The sequence below is a fragment of the Polypterus senegalus genome, chromosome 1 (assembly GCF_016835505.1).
Source record: "Polypterus senegalus isolate Bchr_013 chromosome 1, ASM1683550v1, whole genome shotgun sequence".
Classification (NCBI taxonomy): Eukaryota; Metazoa; Chordata; class Cladistia; order Polypteriformes; family Polypteridae; genus Polypterus; species Polypterus senegalus.
Window position 1 is genome coordinate 102757629 of NC_053154.1, and position 14295 is coordinate 102771923.

The following is a 14295-nucleotide window of genomic DNA, read 5'->3' on the forward strand; positions in this document are numbered from 1 at the left end:
TTGTTTTTATGTTTCTGTTGTTGGATGCATCTAAATTTGTCTATGGGATTAATAAAGTTTATGTAACTGGATTCCAGTAGCTGGCAAGAATGGTTAAAAGGCTGCTAACGTAACACCACTGATTCACTAAAATGTCAATCAAATATGGTGGATCTCTAAAGAAATATTTGGAAAACAGCTATATAAGACAGTGGTCTGGGCAATTTTGAATATTAATGAGGAATTAAAAAAAACTAAATATATTTTAAATTGGAAAGTGTTGTGCAAGAAAACAAAATCTTCTGTATCCTATGGATGCAATACACAAGAATCCTTTCCTGCTGTGTGATTTTTTTCTACTAACCGCTTTATTTTACCTGACATCTGAATTCTAATTGTGAATGTTATTGATTAGTGTAATTAATTTGCTTATATTTCATACACATACCTTTAGAAAACATCCCCATTTATTTGATATTTGAGCAAACCAAACTTTTTCCTTGACAGCCCCATTCTCCACACCCCTGCTAGTCAACTGTTAATAAGAGAATGAGATGTGAGAAGTTATAAGGGAGAAGTGAAGAGTTAGAAGTGACAAGTGGTAGGTGATGAATGAGGATTGAGTATGGACATGTAACAAGTGACAAGAGAAGGGTGACAAATAGGACAGGACAAACATAAAGTGACAAATGATACATGATGAGTGATAGACAGTGTGGTGAAATACTAAAGCTGGATAACTAGAGAAATAAAAAAAAAGAAAAAGACAACAACCTAAAATTGACAAACTGTGCTTTACAGCAAGATGGGACTTCTTTTTTTAGCGATCATGATTCTTATTTGTATTTTCTATGTTAAATATGATAAATTAAAGGGCAAAGGCATTAGCCAAAGTGGTGCCACAGTGACCAGTACTGCCTTCATATCCTAGAGTCCTGGATTCAGCTCATTAACATGATTAACATGAAAACTAAAAGAAACTCCCCTGTAGCAGAAACTGCAAAATGAAAATGTTGTTCACAAACAAGAGCCTGGAGGCTGGGTAATTCATGCAACCTAGTCAGCCTCAGCCTTAAGATAATGATGGGTGGTAAAGTGATGTGAACTCACTAGCAGCAAAAAAAAAAGGTGGAGGTCAACTTCAAGATTGTCTAGGAGATGAGAAGATCTAAAGGCATTCAGCATAATCAACAGAAACTGACTCTTGGCATGTAATTTACCAGCACTAAAAGGAGCCAGAATTGCTGCAGGATAAGTTGAAGAATACAGTACATGGACAGTGTTAAGCCTGGAAAAAGATTTCTTAACTGGGGAGGTTTTCACTCCTGTATTGAAGTTTACCAACGGGAGAAGTTGAGTGGGTGTAGGGACATTTGTTGGCTCAAGGCAGACTTTTGTGTACTTGAAGTTTAAAGCAATGGATATGAATGTTTTAACAACGTGACGGCAAGTTCCAAAGACGTCTGCCTGAGCAACTGGTAATCAATAATTTATCAATGACACCTATTTAAACTCTAAATTATTCCAGAAAAATGCTAAATTGGAATGGCTTGCTGATACATTAAATATGACACTGTAAAAAAATTTGCCCTCTACAACAAGATGTCTTTTGCTTGTTGGCAAGTTAAAAAAAACTTTATATTTTTGCAGCTCTCGATTGCGTCTCAAAAGAGTTCAGAAACCTCACAATATGAAGAAGAAAAGGATAATTCGGCATCTAATTGATAACTGTGCTGCCCACAACATGCTTCTGCATTTAGATAATATTTGCGTTGAATTACTCCCACCCAATTGCACAGCCATTGGATTTGGGCATCAATAGCATCCTGAAAGTGTATTATCGCAAGAAAATGCTGAGATTAAAATTAACATGAAAGAAGCTACTGAAATGACTGCAAGTTAAAGAAAGTACTATAGTAAAAAATACAGAATCTCATTACAACGAAATATTATATATATATATATATATATATATATATATATATATAAATAGATGTTTCATGAAATCCTTACTGCTGGGGCCACAAGCATTTGATTTGGTGTCCCCATATGCCCCTCATCAAGATATACAGTATGGATGGAAAATCAGTTTTTATGGAAATGAACAAAGTTTAACCTCCTTAGCATTAGACCTGAGCATCACTTGGGCTGAAAAACAGCGCTAAAAGCATTAGTCCCAAGTGTCCATAGGGCAACGATATAGATGCATCTTCCTTAAGACCCGAGGATTACTCGGGGTGTAAAAGTTCCAACAGTGTTACATACGAGAGTTACTCAGGCAACAATGTAGATACAATCCTTTCCTAGCCTCATATTGACGTCTCGTAAGAAATGCCTCTCATCAAGTGATGACAAAGTGAATCTGTCTTCAGGCAGTGAAATTGAAAAAGCCAGTGAAACTGATCCTGATGAATCCGAAAGTCACGCCTGCATCACTTGTACATCTGCGGTGTGCTGTTTATATTATTATATGCATCATTATTATACTTTCTACACTTCTGACTTTGTACTTTTAGTGCTTTGCATGTCTTACAGAATAAACATGAGATTTAATTAAAATGTCATTTTTCAAGACAAACAGTTCAACGTTTATTACTTTTTTTTGGTGAAAAAAGCTAAGGAGGTTAATGTCTTAATGTACCATGAAATCAAGGCATAGAACAAATAAACAATAGCAAAAAAATAGTCAAGGAATAATTAAGTACAAAATTTTTTCAACTTTTTGATACCTCAAAGTGGCTACCTTTTGTTGGTAACAGTCAAGCATTAGTGATGAGTGAACACTGTCGAGTTTACTTCGCTGTGAGTTCCCCAACATCAAGGAAATACCTGGCAAACTGCATTACAGTCAATGGGGAAGGACTAACTGAACTAGAATTGACTGGATTATAATGGTGCAGTCGTCTTCGAAGTGTCCCTGATGGCTTAGGAAACATTTGCCAACTACTTGACAGGTTATTGTGGCCAAAAAGGTGACTTGAACTGTTTGGCAGAAGTGCCAACCACTGCACTGCCATGCCTGTGTGTCAAAAGTCATAAAAATATGTAGGTTTTTTTTAAAAGCAGAAAATTCAATGTGGCATGTCATGTCTCATTCTGTTTTTTGAAGTCACACTAAAGGCTCTCCAAACTGTCTGTGTTGATGCTCTGCACTTTTTCATTAGACAAAAACATAAAATCTTCTTGCAATCAGTAACAAACCTTTCGTTATTTTTATTACCATTATTATTATTTCATAGAGTCTCCTGTGTTTGGGTTGTGATTTTGGGGTTGAGTCTCCCGTGTTTATCTGGCTCCTTCAAAGTTTGTTTTTTATCTTCACATGGCTAATTATTATGTATGCATGCATAAGGCACGCACCTCCTACTCTTATACTGACATGGCAGATCGACCTGCATATTTGGCTACAAGGACAGATAACTCGTCCCACAGAGTCTGTAATGCAAATGATAAGCATTACATACCCGGAAGGATAGTCTCATCAATGTAAGCTGTTAAGCTCCGGAGGATGTTGCAATGGCCTTGCATTATGAGGCACAGATATTTATATATAAATATTAAAAAAAACAGCCGAATTAGCAGTAAATAATTTGACAAACAAGGGCGAAAACAGTAAATTCGCTAACAATAACGCTTGGCAAAATTCGTTGATCAACACTACCAAACATACACATGGCATTCTCAGGGAAATCAAAAAGATCTTCCTAACACTGTCGCAGAAGTTCCTACAAATGTACTGCACTTGTAGGTTACTTTCCTTTCACCCTTCTGTCCAGTTTATTCCAACTAACTCAATGGAGTTCAATTCTGGAAACTGTATTGGCCAGTCTATGTTTTGAAGTGTACCTTCTCCTTCTTTACTTTTAACATAGTCCTGATATAGCCTAGAGGTATGTTTTGGCTAATTGTCTTGCTGTAGGATGAACCCCTGAACTACTAGACACAGACTAGATGGCACTGCATGGGCTTCACAATGCTGTGGTAACCCTTTTGATTTAGAATGACAGTCACTCTGTTCAAGTCACAAATTCTGCCTGCAGCAAAAGAATCCCAGACCATAACGCTTCCTCCTCACTGTTTGACAGCTTGTGTTACACACTGTAGAGCCATCCTTTCACCAACTCGACAACATACAAATACCCATAGTTACAAACAAAAGATTTCACATTATGATTCATCAGTCCATAAGACTTCCTTCCAGTCTGAAGTAGTCCAGAGCCAGTATTTCATGGCCCAATTTTGTCCTTTCAGGAATGGCTTTCTTACTGCAATTCACCCTGTCAAACCTACAACACAAAGTTTTCTCTTCACAGTAGAAATTGAGACTTGCTATATTCCATCAATGTTAAGCTGTGCTTGAGGCTGTTGTGCTGTGAGGCACCTATCATGAAAGCATGTGACGCTCAGAAATTTGTCTTCTAATTGGGTGGTGACTTTGGGTCTGCCAGATCTCTTCCTATCACAGTTTCTTCCAGTTTCCAATTACCTTTGGATTGTGTAGGACACCGTACTCAGTGAAACTTATACATATATAAGTATATATATATCATATATATATCATATATATATATGATATATATATATATATATATATCATAATATATATCAAATTATATATATATTTTGTATATTATATATTATGACAAGAGAAGGGTGACAAATAGGACATGACAAACAAAGTGACAAATGATACATGATGAGTGATAGACAGTGTGGTGAAATACTAAAGCTGGATAACTAGAGAAATAAAAAAAAGAGAAAAAGACAACAACCTAAAATTGACAAACTGTGCTTTACAGCAAGATGGGACTTCTTTTTTTTAGCTATCATGATTCTTATTTGTATTTTCTATATTAAATATCATAAATTTAAGGGCAAAAGCAGTATATTTTATATATTTATTTTATATATTTATTTTTGCAGTTTCTCTAGATGAAAGTCCTACACTTCTAAGGGTAATAAGGCTCTGTTTCATTACTTTATTGTCATTTTTTTGCCATTATTACTGGAATATTGTTCAAGTAGTACTTCAAACGATGCAGTAACACAGTCTTTTTAAAAAGACACACAGAGGGTTTTTAAGTAATCAACAGAAGTTGGGACACCTGTGCAAATTGTTTTGCTTCAAGTTGAAAAGGCTTAATTAACTTTAATTGCTGCAGAAAATCTGTAGGTTGAAAACTATTAGTTATTCACTTAAGATGACCCATTTGAAATATTCTGAAATTTTTCTTTATTTTTCAATTTTTGCTAACCTAAACTTTAAATTTAATCTCTTTCAGTTTATCTTTTCACCATTTTATTACATTCATTGCATTTCAACTGATTAAATTTGAAGAAAAACAGAGGTGTTCTAAAATGTCTGACTGGTAGTATACATGTACTACAAATTCTTTTGCAATACTAAATAAACTACCAATGACTTCCATAGTCATAATTTCATCTCAAAAACAAGAGTGAAAAGGTTGGAATTTGAAAATGTTGTAATGAAAAGTTGTAACTTGAGTTTTTACTTGCTAGACAACCATCTTTGATGTTTAATTACTGTAATCGTGTTCTACGGACATCATATTAAGTACTGCTATACAGCACATTACCATCTACTATGCTCATTCTACAAATGATACATTATATAAAAATTGATCGCTTTAATTAAAGATTTTATAATATGCAATTTTTATGAACATGTTAAGTATATTTTCAAGATTAAAAGATTAACAAGACTCATCCAAGAACCTTATAGTTAGTGGAAGATTTTTATAAATCAAAAGACAGAGATGGATTCAAAAAAAAAAAAAAGACAACATCAAGCTACATGGAGATTTGCTCAGGATGAAGGTACTTAAATGAAATTTTGTGATAGGGCTGTTGATGCACACAACTGCATTTGCAAAGTCGAGACAAATCTTCATGCTGAAAGGGGTTGTGTTTTTATTCAAGTGTCATGCATACTAGGTATACTCTACATTGTCTATCGTAAAATAAATGATTTCTATGTAATCATGAGCAATGGGCATTATTTGCAAAACAAACATCACTATGTAAGAAAGATGGGTTAGCTGTTAACTAACAAACTATTAACACATTTATCCCTAATAAATGAAGATATTTTAATTCAACTACATTGAACATTCTTAATATGTCAAAACTGTAATAATCTTGCACATGTTTATAGATCAATTGCTTTTTTATTTGTTCAGGTTTTTGAATGCATGAATTGGACTGGTATATCAATCAACTGAACAGCTCTTCCCTATTCTCTTGACCCCCTTACCACTTTTGATCAGGAACTTTGTTCGGTTAATTTGAACAGAAAAGAATTAACAATTGTTTTTCAGAATGTGAAAGGGAAATTAAATAAAACATTTTTCCACCACAGCACAGGTATGTTAAAACTAATAAATATTAAATATGAATGCCAAAAAAGTGTATGACATTCCACTGCCTTATAAAAAGTCTAAAAATGTTAACAGTTCTATATTATACCATTTAAACAAATTTTAACACATTGAGTGCATATATTTTAATGTTGGGTGTAAAAAAATCAGTTTCACAGTACAGCTACAACACAATGACAAAAGTAAGTCGAGATAAGATGAAAAAGAGGCAAAACACATTTAACAAAAGGCTTAGTGGCATCACAAAAGTGTAATCTCTAGCAATAATTCAACACCACCTTTGTAGAACTAAATTAATCAAAAGAAACCCATGGTCCACAACTGAGACTGAAAAGGCTTAATTACCTTGCCAATCTCTGAAGTAAATATAAGTTTAAGCATACAGAACAACGGACTATTAAGACAATCAAAGGAATTTGCTGTAAGAAAGACAAAGATGTTTTGGTGCATGGAAATAAACCAGCAATGACTTCACCTGTAACATTTAGGCTAGCCACACTATTGCTATCCTAAATGTCTGCGTGTGGTGATTACAAGCTACTGCTAAAGAAAAAAAGTCAAGTAAAACATAAGTATGCAGATATGCTTACCTGCAAGGACTCTATTCACTGATGAGTGCGTTGCTAAACCAGGCTGACCTCTTTCATGGAAAATACCAGCATATGGCAGGTACTCTGGTAAAAGGAAACGCCTAAACAAGAAATGACAATAAAAATTTCAAGGCATGCAACCTGCAAAATGAAGAGGAATGTAAACAAAATAAAACAGCAGGTGTCACATACCGAGGGGCAAACCGCCCCAGTGAAGGAGCAGTCATCCTGGCATTGCGGGGTATTCTGTGTCTGGTTCGATCCCCATTGTCCCTGCCAAAAGTAAAATGGAACTGGTGTTGGAGAAGTGTGGAAATATATTTGTTAGACGATTTTGAACATGCATGATAAAACACCCTGTACCTCATTTACCAAGAAAATGTTTATTCTCCAATGTATGAGATTTGTCATCCGTAAAGAGAACCAAAGCTGCATATAAATGTTAAAAAGTCTTGGCTTACATTAATCTCTGAATGTCAAATACTTTGATTTCAAGTTAAACAGTCATTAAGATTAGCCAACATGTAGAAAAATGACAATTACAATAGCTAATAGGAAATGGAAAATAGTTGACGAATACTGGACAAACTGGCAAGCTCTAGAGAAAGCAAATGCATTATGCTCACAATATGGCAAAACACATGACTTCTGGGCAGATAAAAGTTGTCCTCACAGAACTGAAACCATGGTCTAAAGCCTGGACAAAGTAAGTATACTTATGCAATGACAACACTGTTCAAAAAACACAAGTGAAACTGTCCAGCAGATTAGGGCGAAAGACATAACATACCGTACATCGGCAGGTTAGCTAGTCAGGTTAAACCATAGTCAAAATTGTGTACATAAACAAAGCTGACAGTTCAGTTTGACAGGGTTAGCCATAACCAACAACCTACATATAGCATAATCAGTGCATTTTCTCCGTCAGAACTATAAAAGGATACATAAATGAAATAAAGATCAGCCAGGTGGTTAGGTTGAGATGTATTAGTCTAAGCCAATGCACATAGGACAGTAAAGTTGCTAAGTGAGCTGTAGCACAGAGTCAAGACTTGAGAAGAGCAGCCAGATATACAGTTTAACCTGCAGGATGCTGCATAAACAAAACAGAAAAGGTGCAACCCACCTCATTAGCGTAATTACTCATGCTGCATAAATACTTAGAAAAGAGGCATTTGCTCTTTGTGGGGAGCTCTAACTTACTGAAAAGATAAAATGCACACAGCTCTTCTGGTCAGAAAGTAACTATAGGTATACGAGAGAGGTCCTACTGTATCAAACTGAATAGATGAAATATGTGGAATATGATCCATTAAGAATTCATATTCTACGACAACAGTCCAGTATTCTTTAAAATTTAAATAAATATAGGATTAAAAAATTCACTAAGACTGCAAATTTGTTTATTCCAATGCATGCTTTCAAGGTTCAACAGGCTATATCAGCAGTATTGAACATAGTTTTTTTTTTTAATGCCGGAGGTGTGAGGCAACATATCTTAGTACTGTGCACCTAAGCAAAATACATTTTTCATTAACAAAATTTGTACAACTAAACAAACATATATTAAGACATTTTCATATGACATGTCAATTTTTCATTTACTACTCATCTTTATATCTGAATATGGCACAACACAACATCAGCTATTCACTGAACAAATAAGCTTTTACCACCACTGTCTAAGATTCTGACATTCAAATATACGGATGTATGTAACAATTTGAATATTTAAAATTGATCTGCAAGTTTTAAAGCATATCAATTCCATTCACATTATTCTAGATGTTATGATGTGACATGATGGGATTTTTCAAGTCCTCATGCAACTTCTTCATATTTGCACATTTTTTGTCATATAACTTTTACATTAATAATATAGACAGTGATTTTTTTTCAAGAAGAAAAGGGCAACCTCTTCCTTTTCACATGTGGACTGCCCTGACAAGCTTCACTCGACGTGGTGCCACCCTCTCTGTCAGCTTAAGGAGATGGCTGCCTTGGCTCTCTAATCTTGCTTCTCCAAATAACAGACAGAATAGCCTCTAAAGGCTGATTTACACTTTATGCACTGATGAATGTCTGCTGCTCCATTAGAAGAAAATTACATCGGCAAAAGCAAAGCAGGAAAGAGCATACAAATCATGTTGCAGATCTTTTCAGACTATCACACACTTTGAGGTTTTAGGTGTCACTTTTGTTTTGTCCAAACTGTTACAAATGAACTTTAATCTCTTTTTATTTCTTGCAGATATGCTGTTCAGTGTACTGCCAGGGGTTACAACAAGTAATGTCTGTGCTAATACTTGGAGTCACTGTAAGCTTTTGTGTGTTTCACAGAAGGAAAAATCAAAATATATTAAACTGCTATACTGTAAAGATGGGTTTTTGAGCTGGTGTGTCATCATTCACAAGGATTCATCAATTGACAATGCACTAACTATAGGCATTTCTCTTTTTGAGGTTCAGTCTTACTAAGAGCAACTCAGGTTCACTTTCACGTGTAGTATAAATATGGCTTAATCCATAATAAAGTGCCTCAGGTGACAGAACACAGACGATTAAATAAAAGGGAATTGTAAATCCATATTAATTCATTGTCATTTATATGAAAAAAAAAATTACACCGAACAAATACTCTTTGCCAGTCATGTACCTACTACAGAAACATACATATGGGGAAATTTTTTTAACTCATATTCAAGCACATTTACATTTTAATAAATATTAAGATCTCATTTTAAGTACAATTAGAAACTTTTTACCAAAACGTTAAATGTGCGAGATGAATGGATAAACAGAATGAACTAAAACACCATAAATTAAATGGTGATGTACTAAGTTTAAGTCTGTGGGGAAATACAGTACTTGCGCTTAAAAGTGGTACATGTGATATGAAAATTCAGTGAATGCTCCAGAAATACCCTGTAAAAACATATCCGTATATATTACTACAGATTCTTTATATATATTTAAAAAAAGGGGGAAAAAAAACCCTCCTTGTGACATATTCATCATTTTAAATATCTGTTAAAACCAACTTACTGACTGGCCCTCCATCTTGTCAAGATTGTTTTGGTCTGTGTTTGATACAGAACTAGTGGGATATTACTAATTGAACGGCTGCTAAGTTAAAGGGTGTCAAGGTCAGAATAACAGTACATAAACTGAAAAAGTGAGGAAAAACAGACATTTCAAAATAAACCAGTAAAAAACTTGATAGAAATGTGCACAAAACAGTGTGTGTACTCTGTAATGTCTAGAAGCAGCAAACCAAGGAAGTGAAGATTGTGTAGAATAGAATTAGGATGACATAAAACAGTAGAGGTTAACAGCATAAGTAAACCTAACTTAGCTTTTCATGTAAATAAACTAAAATGGGATTTTTTTAGCATCAAATAAATAGAAGAGCAGAATGTGCCTGAAAATAACTTAATGTTAACAATATAAAGGACAATAATAACTAAAGAAGACCACTCTGAGATATAACTACCTCGAAATGTGTGTCTAATTTTAACAGACAGAACAACAAATGCATTTTAACCTTTTTTAAAACAGCAGTTTTTCAAAGCCACATTAAGAAAAATTTGTTTCACATACAGTAATACCTCAGTTAAATAAGTAGACATGTTTTAGCATTTTGGTTCGTTAGAAGAAACTTCATTGTCGGAGGCAGATGTACAATAGTAGGATTACACAGTCATATTGCAGTGACCTGGGGTGAAAGCTAGATGAGTGGACTAAAACTTCAGATAATGGTGGGGTAGGCAGTCTTTAAAAGTACCGTTTTTCCCATTGATAAAACTACGGTTTCTTTCCTCAGCCACAATCTAACACAATTAACATCTCCACGATCTTCCATGGTTTCTACAGTTTGGCTCCAATCACTCTCACCTGCCTCATCCACTGCCAACATATTCACACCACTAGCTCTGCCTCACACCTCACTTGGGGTTAGGCATAACATTCTCTTCCTCAATTTCCCCAGAAGACGCACCGGTGAGCACTCGCCCAGTCCAATGGATTTTACCAGAGAAACGGCTCCTCCTTAGAGCTAAGTACTTTCTTTCCATGCCCCCTCTTTCATGCTCTCCACTAGTTCCTTTCATGGTTGAATGCTAATCACAATGATTTTGTTACATGGCATTTTTTATCCACTTTCTATTCTCTATACAATCTGCACTTTAGTTTCTAAAGATATGGAATTCCATTTTTTTTTACGTTTTAAAATTGTATTTTATTCCTTTATAAAAAATATAAGTAACTATTGTATGCAATAAATTACTAAGCACTGGCATAAAATGACTTTGTGTTCCACAGTACACACAAGTGACTGTGACTACCCTATGTTGGGAGGTTGCACAATGACTACCAGTGTGCTGTAGCAGATGCCTGCATGAATTGGTACATGTGTCACAGCTCAACTTATGCCGACATTGTTATAAAGTAAGCAAAGTATTAGTGTACTCCAATTTTATAAAGAATGACTACGTGACCAGGAGATAATTGTTTCTATTTAGTTTCATTCAATTCAATTTATTGTTTCATGGCACTCTTCATGTTCATGAGTTCATGTAGAACACTTTCCACTTCTAAAGAGCAGAAACTGCTCCACGTTAGGTATTCTAAATGGCCCATCTGCTGAAGCCACCATGTTGCTGTTTACCTTTGTGACAGTAGAACTAGGCTGATAAAAGAATGGTTAAGATAATTAAGATATCTTATTAAATACAAATTATCCTAGATAAATCATAGGCTGACAGCAATTCAGGACAATTTAACTACTCATCACCCAGTATTTTAAAGGCCTGGATGGTACTGAAGAACAAATACTGTGTTCATAATGGGGATGATTTTTAAAAATGAACTAAACTTATTATAGAGGATGGTCTAAACCTAACAGTAAGATATATGTTCCTGTAATTTAAAAATAAGACAAGTAAACAGCCTAGACAAACGAGAGCAGTATCTAGGCCACACTTCAGTGATCTTAAATTTCAAGTCTTATATCATCTAATTATTTTCCCATAAATTTAAAATGAAAACTCTGTGAAAGGAAATAAAAACTATAACCAGCATATAAAAAGAATAATTACACCTCAAATTTAAGTCAGATATTCTATTATGGGTACCTGTATTAAAATATTTGCACCACAGATAAAAACTAGCCATTTCACATAAAAAAAACATAATCTTTTTAGACATAGCAGTGTTCAATTGTCATTAGCTAGTCATTGTAAGTACATATTCTGATTGCTACCTTCTTCCTGGAATTTGGTTTAATGGCACAAGCACTGTTCCTTCTATAGGCCCTGCTTAAATTTGTCCAAAACATGCTTTAAGCTACTCGTGTTACACATTAAAAATGATCATCACTCCCCAGTCTAAGAAATCTTTTTCACCTTTTGATTATCCATTAATTTTCATAAATTAGAAAATTAAACAAATGCCTGCATAAGAAAATGGCACAAGCAAAGTTCCTCAGACTTAAAGGAAAAACACTCTGTGGTACTACTCAAGCCATAGAAGGACACGGCAAGTGCTAGAAACAGGGCTCCAAAATTTTTGACCTGTACATTTTTTAGGCAACATATAATCATGTAAACCTTTTGTTTTCAAACAAATACACAAAAGGAACAAAAGCTTCACCATTTTACGGTATTAAATATAGCTCTTTATTCAGGCTGTTTATTTTTCGTGGCTTTTTGTTTATGATTTTTGTAGAGCCCATGATATAAGACCATGCATAAAAAGTATTATAGTGATAATAATATTTTGTTCTGTTAATGAGGTGTGAGACTAAAATGCAAATGATGTTTTAAATGAAAAGGTATGACATACAATGAAAGGGGTACATTTTCTGTATAATAAAAGTACATGTTCAAATAGGAAAATCTTTAAATATAAGAGGCATGGAGCTGAAAAGCAGTTTGAAAACCTCCTTTAAAATAGGTAAATAAAAGAAAATACTGACTCTTTTTCTTAGAAAGATGATAATTAGGCAGCACTCAAACAACACTGGACTACTGTCTGCATCACTAGACTCACAGTTGATGAATGTCGGTTATTTACTGCACTCTTAACGCAAGACAATGCTTCAGGCTGCTTCTGAAACTAAAATATTTTAGCTCTGGAAAATGTTATTAAATAATGACCTTACACACATTTAATGGACCAAATATATTTGTTGGTAATAAAATTTTTTAACATTTCACTAAGGTGTTGTGGCATAAAGTTTATTTTGGTATTGTTTCATAACAGGTAACATGCACTCTTCTGAAACCCCTTTATGCACCGAAAAAGCTGTGCAGAGTCTTCAAGACGACAATTAATTCCTTTCTTAAGTAACAGTCCATTCAAAACTATCCTTGTTGTGTGCACCTGTCCACTCCATCTACTACACTCCAACAAGACAAACCTCCCTTCCTTCGCCCAGGCAATCTGTGTAAAATTAATTGGCACAAGAACAGTGTGCTTGAAAATGACTGATTACCCATTTCAAAAATGTGTGCCTTGCAACCAAGGGGCTAAAAATTGGCAGCATTTTAAAGAAATAAAATGTCTGCTGAGCCAAGACCTCAGGGTAACAAATGAAATTCTACTGGAATATGCCTTGTCATATTTTCACTTGTTCTAATTGCTACTGAAGTCACTCAAACCTGAACACATTGAATAAAAATTGCCAATTCTACTGACTTGGCAGTCCATTTTTGATACCTTCTGCTGAGTTGCACCGTGAAGGTAAACGCAGATTTTTCAGGCCAATTATGTAACAAAATCAATATTAGCAAAGGTTTTACCAGCAGTTAGAGCAGCCATTTATTTTAATGTCACGAGAATTCTTTTCTTAACTTCCACTTGTAAGTGTTTACAATACAAGAGGAGAAGACACCCAAAGTGAAAGACAAGCTACTTGAGAATAAAAAAGCACACAAACAATATTCTCCCACTGCATGTTTTTAAAGGTACACTGTCATTGAGTATATTGTCTAATGCTTCTAGTGCAGGGCTTCTGAAACTTTTTAATCTAAGGAACCATATAAGGAAATGGATACCATACTAGGACAAATTAACGATGGCCATATAATAAATTAAACCAGTAACATAATAATATACTACTATATTAATATAATAATATGTACACTATTTTAAATGGTGACAAGACAAATCCTGATTAATAATTTTGGTGAACTTACCATTTTAAAATGTTTAATACTACCAACTGACAGTGTGAATGCCCACAGCTTGCCTTAACCTTTAGAAATTTTCTGGTATTCTGCTAGTAGAGTGATTAGTACACTAGTAGACTGAAATGTATTGCACCATTT

At 34.5% G+C, this 14295-nt stretch overlaps 1 protein-coding gene across 1 annotated transcript in view; it reads right to left on the reverse strand.

The window, feature by feature from the left end:
• The window catches only part of ambra1a (autophagy/beclin-1 regulator 1a), a 126022-nt gene that overhangs the window by 19485 nt on the left and 92242 nt on the right, over positions 1-14295 (reverse strand). The window contains exons 10-11 of the mRNA XM_039754863.1: positions 7160-7240; positions 6968-7068 (exon numbers count right to left, since the gene is read on the reverse strand). Coding sequence (XP_039610797.1) covers positions 6968-7068; positions 7160-7240 — 182 coding nt within the window. The remainder of the gene's footprint in view (positions 1-6967; positions 7069-7159; positions 7241-14295) is intronic.